Source organism: Leiobunum rupestre, chromosome 8 (assembly GCF_980474605.1).
Source record: "Leiobunum rupestre chromosome 8, qqLeiRupe1.1.hap1, whole genome shotgun sequence".
Lineage (NCBI taxonomy): Eukaryota > Metazoa > Arthropoda > Arachnida > Opiliones > Sclerosomatidae > Leiobunum > Leiobunum rupestre.
Genome location: NC_143391.1, coordinates 36368802 through 36394777, shown reverse-complemented (window position 1 = coordinate 36394777; position 25976 = coordinate 36368802). Strand labels below are relative to the sequence as shown.

The 25976-nt window shown below is 34.9% G+C and overlaps 1 protein-coding gene across 1 annotated transcript in view; it reads right to left on the bottom strand.

Moving 5' to 3' along the window:
* Positions 1 to 396: 396 nt before the first annotated feature.
* Positions 397 to 25976, bottom strand: part of Sesn (Sestrin) — a 34029-nt gene continuing 8449 nt past the window's right edge. The window contains exons 2-9 of the mRNA XM_090155933.1: positions 23205 to 23375; positions 22823 to 23005; positions 13490 to 13657; positions 10729 to 10992; positions 8879 to 8988; positions 2484 to 2547; positions 2231 to 2392; positions 397 to 713 (exon numbers count right to left, since the gene is read on the bottom strand). Coding sequence (XP_090012059.1) covers positions 627 to 713; positions 2231 to 2392; positions 2484 to 2547; positions 8879 to 8988; positions 10729 to 10992; positions 13490 to 13657; positions 22823 to 23005; positions 23205 to 23375 — 1209 coding nt within the window. The 3' untranslated portion in view covers positions 397 to 626. The remainder of the gene's footprint in view (positions 714 to 2230; positions 2393 to 2483; positions 2548 to 8878; positions 8989 to 10728; positions 10993 to 13489; positions 13658 to 22822; positions 23006 to 23204; positions 23376 to 25976) is intronic.

Here is a 25976-nt window from a genome sequence, read left to right as displayed (position 1 = left end):
CATTTCTTTGAAAAACAAAAAAGAAATCAGTTAGGATAAACCATGTTACTTACAATGTTATAATTGTATAGAAATATAATGGTTAAACAGCTAGACTGGATACCTAAATGCAAAGGAGGCGGTAACCAGAAAAATTATGTTTTAAGAAGTTGCTTTTTGTTGGTTTATTTGATTCTATCAAACACCTCCAGTTTTTAACAATCAAGTAAAATGCTACTGCAGCACAGACATTCTAAACTATTAGACTGTGTGGACTATTACATTTTATCTTGTCTGTTTAAAATTAGTCTAACTCAACATGATTCGTTTTTAATCCTAGAAAAAGTAAACATTTATCCAATAATTTTTTTAGAAAATAGCTCAAATATTTCAATGGAAAATAAACATTCCTAAAGCTTAAGAAATACAATTCTGAAAATATTTTTATTTAAATTTAAAAGACATTCCAACATCATGCTTTGTTTTATAAAGGTCTATTATTATATTTATTATTTTAGAAATTGTTTCAATAGTCATTTGAACAGCTTAAATTGCACAGTTTGAACCCTGTCAAAACACTTTCCTCTCAGCAGTACACATTGTAATTAAAAATGAAAACGAGATTTTGGTACAAATGAGTGATACACCTATGTCATGTAATTCATTACAGCACGTAAGGCATAAAGTAGCTCTGCTTGAAACTTTGCTTCTATTACCATCAAATTAACATGAATCTGTAGAAAAACAAAAATTATAATTAAAAAACAAAGATCTATCAAACAAGTGGGAGAGCATGGTAATAAATTGTTGGGAATTGTCATACAGCTCTGAAAATTGAGACACTTACTCTGAGCTATACTATAAAATAGTGAAAAATATTTTTCAAAAAATTCCTATCTGTTCGATTTTTATAAGCTACACAGAGATCGTGTAAGTATGAGAACTCTTGGCGATTTCAAATGATTTGTTTTAAGATACACTGCATATTGACGCCGAAAAAATGTATTTAACTCCGGTGGTCAAGTAACGAATTTTTCTGGAATGATACTTCGTATATAAAAACTTAAAACTGGATATAAACCCACTTCCAATTTTTCGGCGTTTTATTTAATAACCATTTAGCTTTAGTTGCATGACACCGGTTCATAAAAATAATTTTAAAAGCTAAGACCAACATTCATATTTCTATGGCAATGACTATTAGGTTCAATTCCACGGGTTTCGAATTGGTCTATTATTGTTCTCAGTTTGTATGGAACTCAATGATTTATCACTTACTAGAAAAAAGGTTAAAACATGTTTCATGCTTCCACACCCCTCCATTGATAGTGATGGTGAGCTCGCTCTCCAGATCTCTCCATGTGGGAGGATTAAATCAAAATTGTCAGCAGTTATGCCCTTTAAAACCGTGAAGTCCGAATTACGAGGAGTCAATCTATCAATAGGGGGGGATAATGAAGGGAAAAGCAAAAAGATGTTTGAACCCTTTTTCGACACTGGGGGATGAAATTATATGAAGCCAGGCCTTTGATTTGTAAAATATAGAAGTTAATCAAAGGATAATTTCATTAGTTATTAACTTATTTATCAACAATTACAAATGCAATGGCTTCAAAGGATAACGATAAAAGTTAAAACGCAATTTAAACAAAAAACGCCAAAAAATTGGAGGCGGGTCTATGTCCAGTTTTAAGTATTATTATACGAAGTATCATTCACAAAAAATTCATAACTTTACCGCCTTTACCATCGGAATTAAAAATGTTTATCCCTTTATTTGGCGTCTCTTAAAACTTCATTTGAAATTGCCACTAAATCGCAAACTTACACTATCCTGGTACCAATTGGTTAAATTCCCTATAATAACCAAACCAATAGGAATTTTGTAAAAATATTTATCACTACTTTATAGTATGTTTCAGGGTAAGTGTGTATCAATTTTCACACCAAACATGTTTGTCACTGATTTAGCTACAAGAATATATTGTTAGATTTGTGACTCAATCCTATCAAGTCTTACCCCAAACACATGTTAGGCTTAGTAGTAAAATCTGATTTTTAGATGCCTTAAAAAAAATTTATCTTACATTTCTTACCCCAAAAACCATTTGCATACTGATGATGACTATCTATAACATTTTCATACTGACGATGACTATCTATAACAAATGATAACTTAGAAGTAACCCTAAAGGGCAAGCGAAATCTGTGACAAATGTGTTCAATAAGTCTCATAAGAAGATAAATTCACCTTTTCAGAATGTGCAAACTCTTTCATAACATTGTCAAAGTCACTTTTTGTAGTTCTTTCTGGGAAGCAACAAACAGTTTTTATATATGCTTTCAAATTTCTTTCAAGCAATTCATTTACTTCCCGGTAATCATAATCATCGTGTCTTATTCCATACATGCACTAAAAACAACAAATTCATTATAAGAAAAAACTGAATTGTAAAAACCATTGGAAAATGTTTTAAGTGTATAAGATATTTTTGATCATTTACCTGAATGTAATTCCAAACCGCAATTCGAAACATAGATGTATCAACATTTTTCTTTCGCCCCATTCTGTTAAATCAAATAATATTTTAGAAAACATTTTGTAATTCAAATTTTAATTTTCCCATCTTTTTAAATTTAAATTGGTTTTTGACCCTGAACTAATTTTTTTACTAACTAATCTCTGTGGGAATATGTTAATCATAAGGAACTCTATGCCTCTGCTCATCAAAACAAACTATATTCTGAAAAAATTTGGTTGAGAAACATCAACATTTACTCAATTTTTTAGAGTTATTTTTACTTTAGACCATTGTTACGAAGGTGGTATTTCAAGCTTCTCAGGACAATAAACTTATAATTAATACTTCAGAATTGTTACAAAAACCATTATTTTAAGATTGTACCAAAATTATTAATCTTGTTCTCTTTCTTCTGCTAGACTGGTGAGAGATATCTGCTCAAAAGGAAGGAGTGTCACGAGACGTTTGCTTTATGTTTCACTGCTCTGGTGCTGAAATCGCTTGCCCTTAAAACGTATTACTTTACCTGTATAAAAATTCCGAGCGCAGGAAGAACAAAAAAAAAAAACTTTGGACTTTAATCTAACACGGCGGTAAAGCAAAGTGTGATAAGCCCGTTTGCAACTAGTGACGGCCTCACAACTCAGGCAGAGCATGTACGAGTTGGTTCAACCAAAATTATTAATCTTGTTCTCTTTCTTCTGCTAGGTGAGTTAGTTCTATATATATTTTTGTTTTGGTTTGTTTTAAATAAGCGTACTCTCTGCCTGCGTTTGAGTTTGAGTTTGGTTTTGGTGGTATAGCAAACAAAATGACCAGAACTGCTAGCCTTGAAACTATACTTAATGAGATTAAAAAAATAAATGAAAATCAAGCGCTTGTATCAGACGCTACCAAAATATCCCTAGATCGAATCGAAAAACAGAATAGAGAAGGTTTAGAGAGAATTAGGAATATTGAAGACACGTTATCCAATATGCAAGATGTAGTCGACGAAATTCCGGTAATAAAGACTAGATTGGTGGAGCTAGAAGAGGAAGTTTGGGAAGGGAAACAAAACAGACACGACTCGAAAATTTAGATGTAAGCGCTAGACGTAACAATTTGCTAATTAAAGGTATTGTTGACAAAGAGACAGAAAGCAGGCAAAGTCTATGTGAAACAATTAGTGACCTATGGAAGAACAGATTGGAAATTGAAATGTTAATTAAGCCAAATCAGGTATATAGAAAAGGTCAATATAGTCGAGGAAAAAATAGGCACTAAATTTTTAAAGCTGAAACGTACGATGATAAAATGAAAATTTTAAAAAATAGCGCTAATCTCAAAGGTACGAATATTTATATGGAGCACGATTTCACCCCATTGCAATCAGAAACTAGGTATAATTTGCGTTTGTTTGCGAAAAATAAAGCGCCAGAGAAATTTAAATTTGTAGCTAATAATCAAATTTCACCAGGTAATGATTTTTTTAGATATGATTTTCAGACTTCGAGAGTTGTTAAGATCCAGCCTAGGCTTTAAAACAGTTGCTTATTTTTTTGGGTTAGACTCTCTCCCTTTATGTTTAAAATTTTATCCCATAATATCAGAAGTGCAAATTGCAATCTACCATCTTTAATCTCACATATATCGGCTTAACTTGGGAATACTATAAATATATTGGCTTTAGTTGAAACGTGGTACTATGATAATCAAAGTGTCTATGTTGATGGGTACAATTTTTATGGACAAGGACGTACGGGGTTGCGGCGGTGGTGGAACGGGTTTCTATGTTGATAATAATTATGAAGTTGAAATTATAGATAAATTTAGCTAGTATGGTATAAAAATAAATGACTTATCTTTGTGTTATATATCGCCCTCCCGGTCCGTTAGGAGATTTTCTTGACCGCTTGGAAAACTGTATCACTAATATGGGAGCATTAAACTCTAAGAAAATTTTATTGGGTGATATAAATATACTGTATGCAGAAAAACTCAGATACTGATAACCTGGGTGATATACTAAATGTTTATTATCTAATAAATTCTGTCAATTGTCCAACTCGCATTTCAAATAAATTATTAGATGTATGTTTTACACATTTTGTAACAAATACATTAGTATACTCTGACTGGGATATTACTCACCACTATCCTATTAGTATTGAAAACACTAAGCCAATTTCTGTAAAAACCAAAATAAGAAATATGTCTAAAGGGAACGTCCTAAGGTTTAAAACAATGTTATCTGATTTTAATTGGGATCAGTTGTATACCTATGGAGATATTAATAAAGCGTTTGATTTTTTTATTGATAAAATTGCTAATCGTTACAACATTTGTTTCCCCTTTATTAATGTGTTTAATAAAAATTCCCATTATTGGATCACTCCACACATAAAAAAAAAGCATCAAAGAAAAACAAACTCTAAAAATACGCTAAAAAAACCCATAGATAGAAAATCTCCATAATTATAAAAAATACTGTAACAGTCTTAATAATAAAATCAGAAGCGCTAGAAATATATACTTTAAAAACTTACTTAATGGTAGTATAAACCCTAAACAAAAATGGAACATAATTAACAATATTTTAGGTAGGAAAAAAACAAATGCAACTTGTACAACCACAGACCCAGATGTTTTTAATAAGTTTTTTAGCTCGATTACTAATCAGGAGAATAGTTCAAATAGTGACGATTCATATAAAACCGTTAAACGAATCCCGAACACTATGGGACTAGTGGACACAAATGAAACTTACTTAAAATGTTACTTAATAAAGACCACTTAAAGCCAACCTAAAACTTACTTAAAATGTTACTTAATAAAGACCACTTAAAGCCAACTTAAAAAATAATATGTAATTTTCTGACCACTAAAAACCAACTAAATACCAACTTAAAGAAAAAGGCATTTTCCCACCAACTTAAAACCAACTTATTACCAACTTAACTAGTTTACTGAAATATGCTGACCACTTAAAACCAATTTAATATCAACTTAAATGTGAATACCAACTAAATATAAACTAAAAACCAACTTATTTTTTGGTAAGGGTTCCCTTACCAAAAAATAAGTTGGCTAAAAACCACTTAGGACAACTTGTTTTTCAACTTGGTTTTCAGTTTGTATTTGGGACAAATGCCTACTTAAAAATAACTTAAATCCTCTTTATTAATCAATTTATTTCCAACTAAACCATAATCAACATTTACACTTAACTTCTTAAAAGCAACTTAAATCCTACTAGGGAAACATCTAAAAACCAACTTAAAAATATTATGTAATTTCCTGACTACTAAAAACCAACTAATTATAAACTTAGCAAAAGCAGTATTTTCCTACCAACTGAATAACAACTTATTACCCCTTTAATAGTAACTTGAAATATGCTGACAACTTGAGCCTACTTAATACCAACTCAATATCAACTAATAATATGTATACAAACTAAATACAAACTGAAATCCAACTTATTTTTTGGTAAGGGTTGGGTCTGTGGTTGGACGACAAGAAAGAAAATTGCGTATTATATACATTTAATCTCTCGAAATAAGGCATGTTTAAACACGAAAGTAATGCTTAATTTATATTACAGTTTTATCTATTCATCTCTTTCATATTGTATAATTATTTGGGGAAACACCTCCCAATGAAATATTCAAAGATTACTAAAATTACAAAAACGAATTATTAGAATAATAGACCACAAACCATATTACGCACCTACACAATCAATATTTAAATCATTTGACATCCTTACTATTACTCAATTATTTAACTATTGCTGTATAACTTTTATTTTTAAATCTATGAACGGTATTTTAGCACATAATGAATTTAAGATTAAGAAAGCTACTCAATACGAAATGAGATGTAAAAAAACACTAGATGTTCCAAAATCGCGACTTAATACTAGATTAAATTCACTTTTTATAAAGGAGTGAACCTTTACAACAAGTTAATTAACCATGACGTCACAAACTATGCTTCATTTAAAAAGGAAAGTAAACAATTTGTAAAAACCATCGATTTTAAGCTCTAAGTATACAAATTCCTTTTTTTTTCACCATCCTGTTTGTTTTATATTTAAATTAAGAATATTTTAAAATTGTTTCTCTTTTATAGTATAAAACCCTAATTAGTGGAAGTAAATAATGCGAGGGCTTAAAAGTCAGAAAATGACTTTGCCCTATTACTAATTTCTGTGTTATTGATTAAGATCGTTTAATAAAAGATTTATTTATTTACTTGCAAGTTTGCCTATGACTGTTATGGTTCCAAGTTACATAATAAGTACTAGTTCATGAAATTAAGAGTAAATTTTTTTACCAAAAAATAAGTTGGATTTCAGTTTGTATACACATTATTAGTTGATATTGAGTTGGTATTAAGTAGGCTCAAGTTGTCAGCATATTTCAAGTTACTATTAAAGGGGTAATAAGTTGTTATTCAGTTGGTAGGAAAATACTGCTTTTGCTAAGTTTATAATTAGTTGGTTTTTAGTAGTCAGGAAATTACATAATATTTTTAAGTTGGTTTTTAGATGTTTCCCTAGTAGGATTTAAGTTGCTTTTAAGTAGTTAAGTGTAAATGTTGATTCTGGTTTAGTTGGAAATAAGTGGATTAATAAAGAGGATTTAAGTTATTTTTAAGTAGGCATTTGTCCCAAATACAAACTGAAAACCAAGTTGAAAAACAAGTTGTCCTAAGTGGTTTTTAGCCAACTTATTTTTTGGTAAGGGTAGGCCCAAGTCATTTAGCGACTTTTAATGCCTTTAAATAGGTCGCTGGGTTACAATACGTAGGAGGGTGGTGGCCAGCCCTTCATGGCACGCGAGCCAACAGCTCCCTACATTAACTATTTCTATTAACCTCGACAAGTTTTTATGGAAAGCTGAAACCGAAAAACTCAGGGGAAAACCAGTTTAACCAGTGGGGAGAGAACTTGCAAACTCAACGCAGAAGGAGTTGTTCCGAGTTTTCACCCAGTGCCACAAGCTGGGATCGAACTCGGCTCCTCTTGCGGCGAGGCAAAAATGCTAACCAACCCAACTGTATCCTTTTTATTACACAATGAAGTATCATATAAACCATATTCATTAACCTAACCTACACTATAAGCCTTATTATGCCTATTTGTGCAAGTAGAAAAATAATAACTGGTAGTTCATTATTTTGTCCACCATCTTCCGAAATGGTGGAAATGTCCTAAATAGAAAAACCTGAAATTTATAAAGTAAGAAATATTCAGTTCTGTTTCAATTTGCTTTGTGTAAAAATCTATTTTTAAGGTACTATAAGCTTGATAACATCTAGGAGCAACAAACACAGCACCCCACACACGGAGAATGCAACCTGTCAAAAGTCGTCCACTTTCTTGGGTACAGTTTTCATTGGTTAGACGCTTTAGCGCCTGCTGTCTTCGGAAGGGGAAAATTAGTAAATTGTCTCCCCCCCCCACCCATAAAACGCTCGGTGTAAAGGTTCATCCAATGAAATTTGTACACAACACTGCGTTAGCGTGTTTTAAGGTTAGCTGCCCCTTACCAAAAAATAAGTTGGTTTTTAGTTGGTATTCACATTTAAGTTGATATTTAGTTGGTTTTAAGTGGTCACCATATTTCAGTAAACTAGTTAAGTTGGTTTTAAGTGGGTGGGAAAATGCCTTTTTCTTTAAGTTGGTATTTAGTTGGATTTTAGTGGTCAGAAAATTGCTTATTATTTTTTAAGTGGTCTTTATTAAGTAACATTTTAAGTAAGTTTTAAGTTGGCTTTAAGTGGTTTTTAGTAAGTAACATTTTAAGTAAGTTTTTAGTTGGTTTTAAGTTGGTGTTAAGTAGGTTTTTAGTTGGTATTTGTCTCAAATACAAACTTAAAACCAACTTAAATAGTTCTTAGACCACTTATATTTTGGTAAGGGGCGTTCTCCTTGTGGTTGTTGCTCCTAGATAACATGTACAATGTGGCATTTGGGTGACATATTATCGGCGCATGTTATGTAACTTACATAATATTAACAAATAGGAACTAGCTTTTCCAAGTTATTGGCCAAAAACTAAACAGATAAATGGACAGCCATTTCTAGAAATGTTTCTCTTTGACAAAACAATTAACTGAACTTTTTTTCTGCATATAGTTCGTTATGATTAAAATATTCCCGCAGAGATTAGCTTGTAACATATTAGATTCGGGTTTGCTGCCCTTTTGAGCTTATTTAACTGGGCTAATATCAAACTTTTGGGATTTTCAATGAAAAAAACTATGCTGTTTTCAAGCATATAATAATCATTGCAGCTAGGGTAATACCCAAGGCACCACCTTAGGCCCAAGTCAGCCAAAATGTAACTTAAAACTATATAATAGTAGTCAAATTTAACTAAACTTACGAGTAGTATGTTAAATTATAAGCAACTTTAAACTTCTCATCCAGTAAGGTTCCAACATCATTGTAAAGTCTGTTAACCAACGAATAACCATGATGATCCCAAGAATAATCCTTGAGAAAAATTTAAGATTTACTTAGTAACTTAACAAATATGGTACTCATAAATCTGTAACGATAGCTTTCACCCATCAAGGAGATGCTTAATCAATTATTTCAATTACTGTCACACAATCTTGAGTTTTCCGCAGGTCTATGTAGTAAGTGTTAAACAAAAGGTATTAAACTCTGACATGCCTTACCAAATAATATTAGAAAGAGCCCAACTATATAGAATTAACTGAAAAGGACATCTAAATAAAAAGCTTTTATTGTTATTCATCTACTAGACCATTTATTTTTTGCCCAGAATAATATCCTTAATTAGTAGAAAGTTGGCTTAAAGACTGACGAAGTACAAATTTCCCAACAGAATTAAACTATAATTTGCTTTTAAGCATAACAAAATCCACGTTTAGTTGTCAATTTGGATTTACAAACTAAATTAATACACTGCCATTTACTTAAAAGATATTTAAGGTACAAAAGCACGGAGTATCTCTGGTTAGTAGTCGCTAATTGTCAAGTCAAGTTCAACTTTTACTTTGCAATCACTACATTTCTATGACCTTTAATCTTTCAACTATGAAATTTTTTAATTTTTACTCAATGTTACTTATGCAAGTATCTTAACAAATACTGGTAGCAGCATGTTAAATTTATGGATTTACTAAATTTGTCATGTAATAGCTTAAAATAGCATTTTAACAAAAATTGTACTATCATGTGAATTGTTTACATATACAGATTTAGAAACTACTGTGAAGTTATATCTTGAAAAATATTAATTGCTAAATAATAAAATCTTAACTCATTGAATTGCCCAATACACTAATTCCATATTGTTTTAAATCGTTTACTATAGGAGAGTAATTATTACAGAATACACTTAATGCATTGATTCTGTGGTGTAATTACAAATTTTAAATATTGGCTGGTGCATCTAATATTTACACGTATTTTCAAAGGTTTTCTAAATCTGCACAATCATGGTTCATGTCCAAAATAAGATAGTCCTATTATTTACATGTTCACTCTTCCAACAAAACCCTAAAGGTTTTAATTATTTTAATTTTCTAGAATAGAACACATGAAAATGATAAATGTGGAGAACTGGAGATATATATTGGTACTGTCAAAAGGGTCATGCACCGATATAAGACGCTTTTGTAGAGTAACTTAAGTGTCTTAAACCTGCAATTGCATTTCAGTGTATTAAACTTTAATTTCATTGTCTTGCACAGGTGAACTATGTATTACACTGGCTAATTACATTGTAAGAATTATATTAATAAATTAAAATATAGATAATAGCTACATAACTAATTACGCCTAGTTTTTGTTAGAAGTAACACAAATAGCCAATCTGCATTTTACACTTCATTTCTATTGAAATTATAGAAAAATTTTGGTTTCAAATTTTTATTAAATAAAAACACATGGTTTTTAAAAGGATTTTTTTTTAAATAATTGGCCTAGTGAGGGAATTAAGAATTTGTAATAGGGTTCAAAAATCCTGGGCAAGAATCTGATTTCCAACTTTTTCGTTTCTAGTTTTATACTGTCTATATTAAAAAAACTTAATGGCAATAAGTACAAAAAATTAACTAAAAAAAAGAAAAAGTCTTAATTATAGATTTTAACGCATAGAAAAATAATGCATTAGAAGTGTGCTCACCATAGTACTAATTTAAAGAAAATAGTAAAAACAGTAATGCCAAAAAGCTATTATTGGTCAAATAAATTCTGAAGTACCTGAACTCTAAATGTTGGTATTTTAGATGGTTCTCCTCTTTTAGAAAAGTCTTCATATGTGTAGTTTGGATCATCTATCAGTTTCACCATATAACCCTTTGGCACTAAAGCTGCTCTTCTTTTGGGAGATAATTCGGCACTTTGACTTTCAACTTTTTCATAACGTTTTACTAATTCCTCCTGACTCATTTGCTCTTTTTGATCTTCTAAGATCATTTTCATTTTTTTCATCAACTCCTCCACTCCACCTTCTTGACATATGGCCTGTAGGAGGAAAATAAAATTGAATTTTCATAGGAATTTATCATATTCTTCTAGATGGTTACTCCCATTGGTGCATATGCCTTAGAATTATGAAATAACACTTTTGCAGGGCTGATACTCAAATTCATAACTAATTTTAGTGGAAATAGTATCTAACCTCTTCCAAAATAGTAACCAAAAAGTAACCTAAAAGTAACTAAGAAATAAAAATAATAAACTAAGCAGACAATCTTTTAGACGAGATACAATTGTGGCTGCCAAATAGGAGTAGACATAAGTTGGTTTAGGGAGCGGACGTTACATTTCTACGGAATCCGCCGCTGTCGGCCTCTCACACTAGTTTTGTAACTAAAAAAGCCTACCTTCGTTACGAATAAAGGATATTGTTAAAAGATGGCGTTTCCAATTTCTATGGGCAGTACTAAAATTAAATATGGTACAATAGGTTTTCGTATAGATAACCTAATAAATTTCAAAATATAAACTTTAGTAACCAAATTAGACAAACATTAACTTTTAGAAACCAATTTCAATAAAATTAACTTTCAGTTAAAAAGCTTTTGTACAGAATTGATAGCTATAGCATATCATCCAGGTCAAAATTAATTTTGTGTGTTAAATAATGCTAATGCGGTGGAAAGCCCTTCATGCCACGCAAACCAATAGCTTCCTATATTTACAATATTACCTTTACAAATTTTTATGGAAAGGGGATCCCCTTACCAAAAAATAAGTTGGCTAAAAACCACTTAGGACAACTTGTTTTTCAACTTGGTTTTCAGTTTGTATTTGGGATAAATGCCTACTTAAAAGTAACTTAAATCCTCTTTATTAATCTACTTATTTCCAACTAAACCAGAATCAAAATTTACACTTAACTACTTAAAAGCAACTTAAATCCTACTAGGGAAACATCTAAAAACCAACTTAAAAATATTATGTAATTCCCTGACTACTAAAAACCAACTAATTATAAACTTAGCAAAAGCAGTATTTTCCTACCAACTGAATAACAACTTATTACCCCTTTAATAGTAACTTGAAATATGCTGACAACTTGAGCCTACTTAATACCAACTCAATATCAACTAATAATATGTATACAAACTAAATACAAACTGAAATCCAACTTATTTTTTGGTAAGGGGAAACCAAAGAACCCTTTTAAATAATACTGAGAGAACTTGCAAACTCAATACAGAAAGAGTTGTTTCTAGTTTTCACACAGTGCATCAAGCTGCGATCAAGCCTCTTGATGCAAGAATAATGAGCTAGTCACTCTGCCTTAAAAAATTTTAAAATTCAATTCCTTAACAAAAATCATATTTTTGGGTCAAAATTAAGAAAAAATATTTTAGGTAGAAAAAGTGTAACCGATGTATCTTCCCCAGTTACAACCTAGTTCGATTGTTCCCTAGCCACGTTAGTGCGTTAGAGTGAGAGAGCATTACAATTTAAGAAAGCACCAATGAAGTTCCAATCATTATTTATTTGAGGCGATTTAGGTAGTTGTAGCAATATCAATAATCAAAAAGTAACATTTCTTCAATTAAATACAATAATAATTTAAGATGAAAGAGTAAAAAAACAAAACATCATATCCGTAGTTACCATTGTGCAGCAGACATAGCATAGCACTAATATAAAGTAATAATTACTGACTTGCTCCGTAAGAGTGAAGAATGGCGAGGTTATGACAAGTCAAAAATACACTAACTCTTTCTAACATATAATAATGTAACCTAACATTACAAAATACACTTATATTTACAACTAAATAATAATATCTCCTAAGAACTACCTAATCAACCTACTCCAACAGCATCACCACTATCAATCTCCCTCAATCCTAGCTAACCTCCCTTTATATACAGCCATTAGGGGCATACAGCCAAAAGGAGTAAAAAAGATAATTTAACGACGTCATGAGAGACGTGTTCTAAGTGACGTCTACCTAAAACATGCCATCCATGACGTCACTAACGTCAACTGCTAAAGTTTAGTTAACTAAGCTTGGTTCAATTTAAGCCTATGCCAATAAGTAATAAGTAGGAACATTAAAAGTTTAATAGATAAATAAGAATGTGTGTAAAGAGATTGTTCTGGTCTCATAGGAAATAGGAATGTCAAGCTGTCAATGGTAAGGAACAATAAGAACCTTCCCGTTTGCTTAGGCCTAGGGTGAAAATCCCGGCGGCTACAAAAGAATTAAATTGACGCAGGCTGTCATGGTATGTCATACTATGGCCATACATTTTTTAATTTTAATTAAATTAATAATATGCCAGCTGGCTTTTCAATATTTTATTTAGAAAAATTCCTCTCATATTCTTCTGTCTTTGTCAATGAGTTTTTTTTTTAAATAGATGCTTTTGTCTATCGTTTATGTTCCTAGAACTATGGGTGCTTCCCTTCAACTACATACCTCTTTCTAATTGTTATGACGTGGCAATAGAAAGTGACCATACTCATTTAGGTAATCATTTAAATAACTTACGCCATTTGTTGGAGATTGTTCAGTCACAATAATTGAGTCATCAGCATCAATTTCAGCATGTAAACCACATCCAAATACAAAACTACTAAGGGCATGAAAATGTGTTACAATGATAATTGCTTGTACTAATTCTGATAAACTCCAGTTTTCTTTGCCTTTTGTTAACTTCTGCAAAAAAATATCAATAAATACTTTAATGTAAATGCAAGTTAATGAAAAAACAAACTTATGAACATTATGAAAACAAGCCTTACTTTCAAACAGAGGTTAGTTGCACAAGTTAAAGAACCCAACAAATACAATCAGTTCTAATTTTTTTAAGAGTTATTTGTTATCATCAATGGGGAGTGTTCAGTTCTAGCATTAGCCACAGTAGCTAAGAGTGTGGTACTCCAGTGCATTTGCCGAAGAGGCTAGTCTTGGTGGAGAACATTTTGCAGCTGAACTAGTTTTCTTATCCTAGCTCTGCACTCTACTTAACATAATGTGAGATTTTGCTACAGCCAAATGATAAGTTTGGAACTCATAGTCAACTAAGCAAATAATGAAAACTTCCTTATATCATTAATAATAACCTTTTTAAATGCAATATTGGCACAAATGCATTAAAAATCAAAGTGTGCCTTTTCATTATTTTACCCCTCCCGCTGTCCTTATCAAAGTAATCACATTATGGATTTTATTGTTTCAATATTGAGGCTCTAGTTCGATTAATTATTTAACATTGGTCTGTTTAAACACTATTTCTCCTTCGTAGTAGGTTTTATAGTAACGAAAAGGCAAACAAGATGTACAGACACCAGGAATTAGCTATTTCAAGAAATATTTTTAAACGTGATAAAACTTGATATATCTTAAAAACTTGGAGGTGATTGGTGCTCGGGTTTTTTTTAAAGTTATCCTGCGGGAACGGTTCTACAAGACTGTTATGAAATATTTTGCAACAACTTGAAACTTTTGGATAAAAAGCCTTTAGAAAAAGCCGTATTTTGGTCAAAATTCGCCCTTTGATTGCATTTTACAGAAGATCTGTTCAAACGAATTTCACCAAACTTTAAATTTATGCCTAACATAATTCTATACACGCCTTGCAAAAAGAAATTCAGTGGAATTCCGTGTAGGGAACGTTTGGCCCTCTGGTGGCAGGTAGCGAAATATAATTTATATATTCGTATTCAACTTAAAACAACAATTCAAAATATATATATACATTTATTATATTGAGTTGATATTTAGTTTTGTCACTAAAAAGTTCGAAACACTGTGTAATGGTCCCAGAATTTTAATAACATTTAACATCTTGGGCGTAAGTCATCAAGCGACTTTTATTAAACTTGTAACCGCCGTATTAGTCCTAAGCCTACATAACCACTGGTAGAGGGGCCTAGGCTCCCTTGCACCAGGTAACACTCTGACTTACCTAACGCGTTTGTTTTTTTTTCTCTTTCTTATTACTAAAAATACTAACGTCTAATTGAGCGTCCGCAGACAACGGAGAGAGCCGTACTCCTGGCAGACCTGTTCTTCAACTGTTCAAAGGCCTCGAAGCAGACAGCTTTTCGTTTTAGTTTTTTACAATCTGGTATAAGAGAGTGCGCCGGGGGTGGAAGGAGGAGAGAGGTGGAGGTTCTCGTAGAGAGGGGTTAGATTTGCTGAGCTCCTCGATTAGAAAACTGACGTTGGATTGGCTTCCAGGAATATGGCTCTGTCTGTACTGGTAAATATATGTGGTAATGCGAAATGATCTCTGCCTTTTAAGGGGTAAATGGATATTCTCTTTAAAACCAAATAAAATATTGTTGAGACTGAATTCCCTTACGGGCCTGTTGTGTTTCTTTTCTATAATCTTACGTTCGTCTGGCCTAACGTTTCCCGTTAGGGAAAAAATCGGTTACAGAATTAAAAATGGCGCCCGAACTGGGGCCCGAATAGGGAACGTAGTCTCACTTCAATTATTGTAGAATAGCCAAGGCCCGGTATTGTAGGTTTCATCCCTGGCCAATTATGAAGTAGGACTAACTTTATTTAAATTGAACTTAACCCTTATCTTATTTATTCTTTTTTATTATAAACCATGTCGCACTATAAATGGAGAAACCCCAAGGGGCTAATGGATTCTTCGTCAGAGTCCGACGTTGAAGGGACAACCCGGGGCAACCAGAATGATCCATCTCCTAGAAGGAGATATTCTTCTGTGAGGTTACGTCCTTCGAATTTAGGCCCTCCAGGGGATTCCTCAGACGGAGGTCTAGGAGCAGTCGGTGGTGTAGCTAGTACACCTACTGCACGGCTTTTAGAGGAAGGAAAACCTTTTAATACAGATCGTTATTCTTCCTTCAGTAAAATAACTAAAAAAGACTTAAATGGAAGTTCTCAAACCAGCCGACGAACTCCTTATCTATCTGGTCGAGGAGCCACTGGATGGACTGAACGATTCTCTTTAAGGGAACAAGGAAGGCGCCTACCGGGAGCCTCTACTCCCCCCGGGGCTGCGAAGGAACCCTGGATTTCCCAAGAAACTACCCCAGGTTTGGGTGAGGAGAATGTAAGTAGAACATTCCCTAAATCTTTTACCAGGTCAAATATACCTGCTGTGCGGGTTGCAAACTTACCCCCTGGCCCATTCTCTTTTGTACATAAGAACGCTACTCCTAGTGGTATTAAGGATAAGGGAAATCCGTCCCCCGAGGTAAATAAACGGTCTCCTCCGAAACTCCTACCTCCAACCTGGGGGAATATTTCTTCCACTCGGGCAGGGGGACCTTCTTCTCTAGGAGGTATCGTTCCGGGAACTACCTACAGTTTATTGTCAAATGTGCCGGGAAAACCCAATCCTATTATAAATAATCCTGGTCCTATTACCTCTACCTTTTTTCGACCACCTTCTCAGCCCCCTAATAGACAAAACCAAATAGATGATTTAATCCAAGTTATGAACTCTTACTTTTCTAATATGACCACTAGCCAATCGCGTACACCTTCTCAAAGGAAGTCGTTACCCATACCTTCTTTTAAGTTTAGTGGGGACCGTAAAGAGGTCACAGAATTTATTTTTCAATTAGAAATGTTTCAACAAGTATACGGATTAACGGAGGAAGAGTTATTACATCTCGTTCCCTCATGCTTGGAAAAAAGAGCCTTAACTTGTTATAGACAAGAACAATGCCAATTCATAGATACTATGGATAGATTAATTCGTAAATTAAGGGAAACCTTTTTACCTTTAGTGGAAGAGCATGAATTAGAAATAGAGATCCTAAGCACAAAACAGGGGAATAACGAGACTGTTTCGGCATTTATAGATAGAGTGCAGAGGTTAAATCTTACCTTACGGGACCCAATTAGTGAAATTAAATTGGCCCACTTCTTAGTTGAGAATATGAAACCTTCTATTAATATTCATTTAAATAAAGAATTTTCAACCTTAACTGAACTTATACGAATAGGCGAAAGAGTAGAACGTAGGGTAGCATCCTTTACGGCCCTAGGCGCTAATAACCGGAATAGAGAAAATAGATACCATAACCCCCCTAATGGAGAGCAGGGAAATTCCTCCCCCCCCCTACATACAACCAAGCTCATAATCATCTACAGTGTCACCATTGTGGCGTTAGGGGCCATATCCGTCCTAACTGCCCTAATTTACAGGAAAACTAAAGCGCAGGAATATGAAGGGGACATATTCTTGCAAGGCTTCAGCCCCTAACCATACACACATACGGTCCTTTAAATTAAATAAATCTTACGCTTGTGGAAGTATTGGGAATCGGAAAAAGGTATCGTCCTTCTCCTTACCTATAACTATACCTGATTCTAATTTACCTAATTATGTTTATTTTCCGAGGGTGGATGGAGGAGCCGACGCTTCCTTTATGTCCTTAACTACTTTTTATAAATTAAAGGGCATGACTGAACTAGAATTAACGGATGATTGTGTTTTTATGCCGGATGGACATTTTTTTTGTACCAAAGGAAAAACGCAATTAACTTTCCTGATAGACGGGTATCGTTTTAGGCATACGTTCTATCTAGTCCCTACACTTTATTGCGAATTTATATTAGGTCATGATTTCCTACTTCAACATAAGGCCATCATGGACTATGAAAAACTGGAAATAGTTTTAAATGGGCATCAATTCCCATTAAGCCTCGCCCCTCCTATAAATTTATCAGCATTGGAATCCCAGGATTTAGGACATACCATCGCGGAGGCCATAGACCATGGTGAAATTTCCCCGACACAGCAACAACAACTTGGTCTTCTGTTAGGAGAATATCCCGAGCTTCTTAGTGGTAAGGTAGGCAATTCTAGAGTAACAACACATGTAATAGATACCGGGGATGCTAAACCTGTAAAGGCCTATTTTAAGAAACACTCTCCATCGCAGATAGCTCTCATCAAAGAGCATATTGATCTTTTATTAAAGGAAGATCTGATTCAACCATCTAGCAGTCCTTGGACCTCAAATATCCATTTAATTCCTAAGAAGGAAGGAGGTACGAGAATGTGCATAGATTATAAGGCTTTAAATAAAGTTACAAAAAAAGACCCCTACGCCTTACCTGATATTTCTAGTATCATAAGGGACTTGGGAAAACCTAATTTCATAACTACGCTAGATTTAAAATCGGGCTACTTCCAGGTAAAAATGGATCCTGCGAGTAGATGTAAAACGGCCTTTATCTCTCCCTTTGGGAAGTATGAGTACAAGGTTATGCCTTTTGGGGTTTGTAATGGTCCTAGCACTTTCCAAAAGCTAATGGATAATATTTTTAGAGACAAAATTCAATTTAACTTAGCTGTATATTTAGATGACTTGGTTATAGCCTCTAGAACCTGGGCGGAACACCTTAGATCTTTAAAATATGTGTTTACCCAACTTAATAACGCTGGCTTAGTGCTAAACATGTCCAAATGTTTTTTCGCTAAGAACAAAGCGTTAATTTTAGGGCATGTGGTTGATGCTCAGGGTGTACATATTAACGAAGATAGGGTAGAAGTAATAAGGAAGTTAAAGAGGCCTACTACCCCCAAAGAGTTGCAGCGCTTCCTTGGTTTTACCGGTTGGCATGGGAAGTTTATTAAAGATTATGCAGCGGTGGTATCGCCTTTATATAGATTAAAGCGCAAAAACACTAAATGGTGTTGGTCCCAGGAGTGTGACGATTCATTTAATAAATTAAAACAGGCTATAGTGGAATCCAACCAAAAGCCTTTAGCTCATTTCGATAAAACCAAGCCTATTCTAGTTACCACCGACGCCAGTAATAAAGCTCTGGGGGTTATGATTTCTCAGAAATACGGTAGCACCGAATTTCCTATAGAGTACGGTTCTAGAATCTTAAATAAGGCGGAAAAAAACTATTCCACTTATGAAAAAGAATGCTTAGCGGTAGTATGGGCCATACATAAATATAAGCATTTTTTAGAGGGCAGGGAATAAGTGATCAAAAATCCTTACAATGGCTATTTTCACAAAAAGACCCCTCGGCTCGAGTGGCTAGGTGGATAATGTACCTTCAATCATATAATTTCACCATACAGTATAAAAAAGGCTCTGAGAATGTAATTGCGGATGTCTTGTCCCGGGATATAGAAGAGGATACCACTTACTTAACTCTAGGGGCTTTAGGGCTAAACCCTGCTTTTCCGCGGCCGCCCCCCTTACTGCAACAAATGTTTACTATTAATGATATAGAAAGGGAGCAATTAATAGATGTAGAGTCTATGGCCCTAAGAGATTAAGTGGAACAAGCCAATAATCTTCATACCTCCTACGAAATGTATTATATAGAACAGCTACAGCTGGGCAGCCTAGAAAATTATTTCTCCCCCTATCCTTAAGGAACCAGTGCCTTCACTTATTCCATACGCACTTGCTAGCAGGGCACAGAGGGAGGGATAAGACATATGAACAAATAAGAGTTCGATATTATTGGCCTAACCTGAGGAGGGATGTAGAATTATTTATTAAAACATGTATACCTTGTCAGCAATACAAGGAGAGAAATCGCAAAACGCCCGGGCTAATGAAATCATCTACGGTCCACAACCCCGGGGACCTGGTTAGTGTGGACATTATGGGCCCCTTACCAGAGAGTCTGGACTCTAACCGATACCTACTGGTTTATGTTGATGTATTTACACGCTATATAGAACTAAGAGCCTTACCTAACATTACTGCATTTACGGTAAGTGATACTCTCCAAAATTATGTCTTACGTTGGGGGTCTCCTAAGGCCATCTTATCCGATAATGGAAGCCAGTTCACTTCCAGGGTATGGAAGGAGACGTGTTTACTACTAAATATTCAAACTTCATATACGTCCCCTTATCATCCCCAGAGTAATCCTACAGAAAGAATAAATAAGGACATAGGAATTCTTCTTTCTATGTATGTTGGCAACAACCACCAACTTTGGGATAAGGGATTGAACAGCTTACAATTCGTTCATAATAATAGTCCTCACGACACTACTGGTAGAACCCCCTTTTACCTTCAACATGGTAGAGAAACCAGGCTCCCCTGGGAAGCGTATCAAGACGTGGTGGAGCGCATTAATATAGAGGAAGCCACGCTAGAATCTCAAGATCGTTTCACCACCCTTCAGGAAGAAATAGAACTAGCCAGAGAAACAATAGCTCTTAACCAGGCGAAGCAGCGTGAATTTTATAATAGAAGGAGGGAAGATGTTCTCTTAGATCCAGGAATGTTAGTTTGGAAGGAAAGTCACCCTCTTTCCAGAGCGGCGCTTTTCCAAGCCGCTAAGTTATCTCCTAAATGGGTTGGCCCTTTTAAGATAATTAGTAGACATAATAATACTCTTGATTATTTAGTAGAAGAATTAAGTACAGGACAGCAATCCCTTTTACATATTAGTCAGTTAAAGCTATTTCATAGTATTGGGGAATTCCAAGAAGAAAATGTAAATGACCCCAGTATACATTCTAATGCTATGGACAATTCGAATAGTGGGGCCGAAAATGATGAACTAGAAGACAGTCGACGAATGGACGCTTTAGAAACAGAGGAAGATCAATCCTCAGTGAGCTTAGATCGTCCAGGAAGGGCCATAACTGACGATAATAGGGATACTTTCCTCAGACAATATCCTAAACTTACGCCTGACACCTTATTGCCATTTGAAAAGGGTTTTGTTAGAGAAATCGTCCTCAGGGGTACCGCAAAGGAAGGTGGTCCTGACCGCGACATATACTATCACACCCCTCCTCCCTCTAGGCGAAAGCTCCGATCAAAAGTAAATGCACAAACCTTCTTAATGGAGCACTTACATCTTTACCCGGATTTATCTATGCCTTGTTTTAACTTCTCAAGGGCGGATATCTTGTTTGCCCCTCCTTGGGAGATCATTAGAAATGTCTAAATTTAGCATATTGCTTACACTAATTATCTCTTCTTTGCTCGACACCATGTAACCATACAGGGAAATCAAACAGACTTAGTACCTCTAGCAGTGTTTTACCAAGCTCCCTATTCGTTTATAACCCTTGGAGCGGTGGCCGGGAAGTCTGGCATAGAGGTCTTAGGAGATAACTTGAATAAATTTTCTATACCCCTGAACCAAGTATGGCCTTTATTGGATATGAAGCAGCACATAGTGGGTTATGTGCCTCAGTTAAAGTTTCAATTGGGTGGCACTCATATTAAAATATTAGCATTAGTTTTATCCGATTCTTCTTCTTTAATAATCATAAATAGAACTGCTATTAAAGACAATAATATCTTTTATTGTATATGCGACGACTGTATGCTGATGGGAGGTCTAAGTGGAGAAAACCCGCATAACATGGAACCACCTCAGCCTAATCCTGGGAGAACCCTTGCTACTTCGGACTCTCCTCTGGACATACTCGACTGTGCCTTATCTCAGGAATATCCAAGTGATTTCTTTGGGATTGCACCCCCACTAACAAAGACGGTGGAAAACCATCCCCCTTCCACTTCTGAGGGCGATGCTGATGACGGTCCTTTGTTGCCTACCCCGGTTGGGCTGCCGCCTTCTGCTTTGGTTCAACACAGCTACCAGCGCCATCCCCGCTTCAAAGGAAGGTGCTCCAAGTGCAAGGGCTCGCATCTTCGAAGAGTGTCCGCTGCGGGTGCCGCTTCCTTACGGCCCTATGTCCAGAGTTTCATCGGGGGGAAGACTGTAACCGCCGTATTAGTCCTAAGCCTACATAACCACTGGTAGAGGGGCCTAGGCTCCCTTGCACCAGGTAACACTGACTTACCTAACGCGTTTGTTTTTTTTCTCTTTCTTATTACTAAAAATACTAACGTCTAATTGAGCGTCCGCAGACAACGGAGAGAGCCGTACTCCTGGCAGACCTGTTCTTCAACTGTTCAAAGGCCTCGAAGCAGACAGCTTTTTGTTTTAGTTTTTTACAATCCGGTATAAGAGAGTGCGCCGGGGGTGGAAAAAGGAGAGAGGTGGAGGTTCTCGTAGAGAGGGGTTAGATTTGCTGAGCTCCTCGATTAGAAAACTGACGTTGGATTGGCTTCCAGGAATATGGCTCTGTCTGTACTGGTAAATATATGTGGTAATGCGAAATGATCTCTGCCTTTTAAGGGGTAAATGGATATTCTCTTTAAAACCAAATAAAATATTGTTGAGACTGAATTCCCTTACGGGCCTGTTGTGTTTCTTTTCTATAATCTTACGTTCGTCTGGCCTAACGTTTCCCGTTAGGGAAAAAATCGGTTACAAACTTAAGGTTATAAATGTTTGACGTCCCCAATTTTTATGCTAAAATTTTCCGCTTGTAATTTGTCTGAATTTTTGAAACCTCAAAACATTTTAGTACGTGAGCAATTATTTTAATTTTTGTTAACTCAGATTCTCATCCATCTTAAAAGAATAACAATGAGAAATAAAGCAAGTCACTTTTGGAAAAGAATCTCCTATTTGAAAATAAAGCCTAAAACTTCAAGTTTGAAAAAATGAAAAAACTGACGTTTAATTAATATAAATAAATTTAGCAAGTTTTCCTAATTTTTTTCTACAAAACAAGTTTATATAATCTGAAAATCTTCCATTTTAATTGAGAGGGGGTGGAAGCTCAACTCGTCTTGGGCACAAAATAAGCCTGGCACTCGCCTTGTAAAGGTCATTCATGGGACTTCAAAAATCTCCTTGGCAACTCCCTCATTTGAATTGAAAAGTATTGCCTGCCTAGTATGTCATCACCATTGTTTTCGTAAACATTTCTTAAATTTTGTTTACACCATAACTCGTTTATAAAGTATTTATAGAAATTTGTTCTCTTAATTAAGCTTCGCTTACCTAAAAATAAAATTGGACAAAATGGAATACCTCAATGTGGCTCTTCGATATCAGCCATGGTCGATGTGCCAAGAGTTTTGTTGTTTCATTTAGGTTTCTTAGCTTCTTCGGAACATTTTCTAATCCTTCTAGCCACTTTATATCACCACCTTGATGTAGGAACTCTTGTTTTTGCTGTTCAACTAAGAATGCACATTGATGCCGGGCAGCGGCCTAAAGAATGAAAAACCAATTTAAACATAACTTCAATAAAAGACCCAAAATTAGTGTAGCAATGATTCATTATTTCAGTTAGCAATAAATAAAACTCTGAATTTTTGCTACATTAATGTAACATAAAACATTTGCTGATATTGTGGTGTAATGTTGGAAGATAGATAACTTAAGCATTAATATAGTTTTGAATACTTACCATAATAGCAATAAAATGCCTATGTACATAAGGTAAAGGTCCATCTCCTTTTAAAATAAAATGTTTTGTCCTTAAAAAGGGGTCCAAGTATTGAGGATGGAAACCAATAAGTCTGGTTATGTGATCCAGCTGGTTATTCGATAAAATTGAATCTATAAAATGATTTTGTCCCTGTAATGGAGAATAATATAACCATGTAATAAAAAAAAATATACAATAAGAATAACTAGCTTTGTTAAAATTTTCAGTTGAATGAAAACTGATCATCATGCACTACAATATTTTGTTAGAACAAACAACGTAAAGAAAAAGGTAGAAAACACATAGCTAACAATAGTTTAGGTCAAATATTTCTATATACATGACTATAAGAGAAGTTTAGAAAAAAAAGAGCCTAGATATTTTCAAATTCTGCATTTCTTAAAACTACAGTGGTGAAAATTATATCCAATTTTAGAGCAGCTTAGCATTAATAGACAATTTTCAAGCTTAGTAGAAATAAATATACCAAAGCAATGGAAAAAAATCATTGCACCATTAAAAATATTTGTAACATCCTTTTTTTTTCTTAAAACAACAAGAAACTCTGAACCACTCCTGCCTTGAGTTTGCAAGTTCTATCCTTGTTGCTTAGAGGGGTTTCCCTCCCCGAGCTCTTCAGTTTATCCTTTCCATAAATACTTGCTGAGGTTAACGGTAATAGTAGGTGAAGGGAGCTGTTGGCTCGCGTGGCATGAAAGGCTGGCCACCACCCTCCTATGCAATTCAACCCAGCCACCGGTAATTGGCTTCACAAGTCACTAGTTGACTTAGGCCTGTATGGTTCCTTTGGTATTAGCTTAGATAATAATTATTGTTATTATTACTTAATTTTATTAAACATTTACACAGTCTACATGTATGTACCAGAAAAAAAGTCCCAGTCTAGGACTATTGAAACTCTATAGACCTTTTTTCTTGCTTAAGTGTTGGGACGGACTAGGGCTAACAAGCTATACAGCCCAAAAATAAAGTATGAAATACAGAAACAAGGATAAAATTGGAAAAGTTATAAAGTCTAAATCTGTTAAAGTCTAGTTCAGGTGATCATGACTGTTCATAAAAATAAGGAGATTCCTCTTGAAAAGGTTGACAGAGCCAGCACTAACAACATATTCCGGGAGGGAATTCCAGGGGGTAATGGTTCTACGGAAGAATGAGTATTTTAAGTAGTCCCTTTTAGAGTGAGGTAGATGGGAGTTTCCTGCTATTCCCACAAGTGACAAGTGTAGAGGCCGTGTAGGAGAAGTAAGTCTGACCAGAATTACGTAATAGTTTGTACAACAGTATCAAATCCAAGTATAGGCGGCGAGACTTTAAAGGCATCCAATTTAGGGCAGCAAGTCTGTCAGAACCAGATAAAGTCTGGAGAACGAAGGGAATTTTAGAGGCACGAGCTTGAACATTTTCGAGTTGATTGATGTGGTGTGTTTGATAAGGGTTCCAAAGACAGGATGCAGACTCCAAAAGCGGACGAACGAAGGTGTTATAAAGCATGGTTAGGTCAGTTCAAATTTGTTATTCAGCATCTCAGCCATGGCCTTCATCACCTGTTCGTTCCTTGCTAGTAATATAATATCGTCTACGTATACCACGATCAACCCTTGATAACCAAACTGATATACGCATTTGCAGCTCATTATTCGCTCAAACCCCAGGGTCAACAGGGTGGAGTGCAACTCGGTAAACCATTGTCGTATTCCATAGAGTGTCTTCTTTAAATGTAGCACATGATTCTCCTTCCCTGGTATCAGAAAACCCTTGGGTTGTTCCATATAAACATCATCATCTAGCTTTCCATTAAAGGTAGGCACACTTGACGCCTAAATGTGTATGACACCATCCAAAAGCAATGACAAATATCAGCAGGAACATCTGTACCAATGAAAATGTGATTACTGGAGCATAGGTATGTTCATAGTCGACCTTATATCTCTGCTTAAATCCCTGTGCCACCAGTCTGGCTTATACCTGACGATTTCCCCAGTTGTTTTCCTTTTGAGGTCATAAACCCATTTTGATCCAATGATCCGTATTCCTTTGGGTTTTGAGGTTACCTCCCAAACTTCTCGGTCTTTAATTGTTGCCATTTCCATTTCCCATGGCTTCATGCCACTTCCCGGCTTGTTACCACTTCCTGGAAGGTTGTTGGAATCTCGACACAATCGATTCTATATTATGTCCCCTTAATCGTCTGGTTGTCTCAATATTCTGTTTCTTGGCTTCTATCACTCTATTAACTTCTTTCAATGATCGATATTGGACATTGTGATCATCATAGTAGTAATAATCCACCTTACATTTAACAATTGGTAGCAGAGCGTTGTTCCAGAGGTGAAGATACAAAAGAATAATAGAAGTAAGAGAACAAGATGGAGGAATTTTCAATGAATAAAAGAGCAATGGAGTTTGATAGGTTAACTGAAGATAATTATGTAACATGGAGTTACAATATGCGTATGGCATTAGCAACCAATGGGTTTTTTGGTTTAGTTAGTGGTAAGGAAAAACCTCCTGCAACGGCAACTAAGACTGAACTTGATAAATACAATGATAGAGAAGAAAGGGCCTTGGCTCAAATTGCTTTATCAGTAGTTGATGAAGCACATCAGAGGATTATGGAAAATTGTGTAACTGCAAAAGAAGTTTGGGAGCTATTAGCGGAAATATATCAGCCAAAGTCCAGGGTTAGGATAGCTTCACTTTGGGCTGAATTCATGAGTCTCAGATATA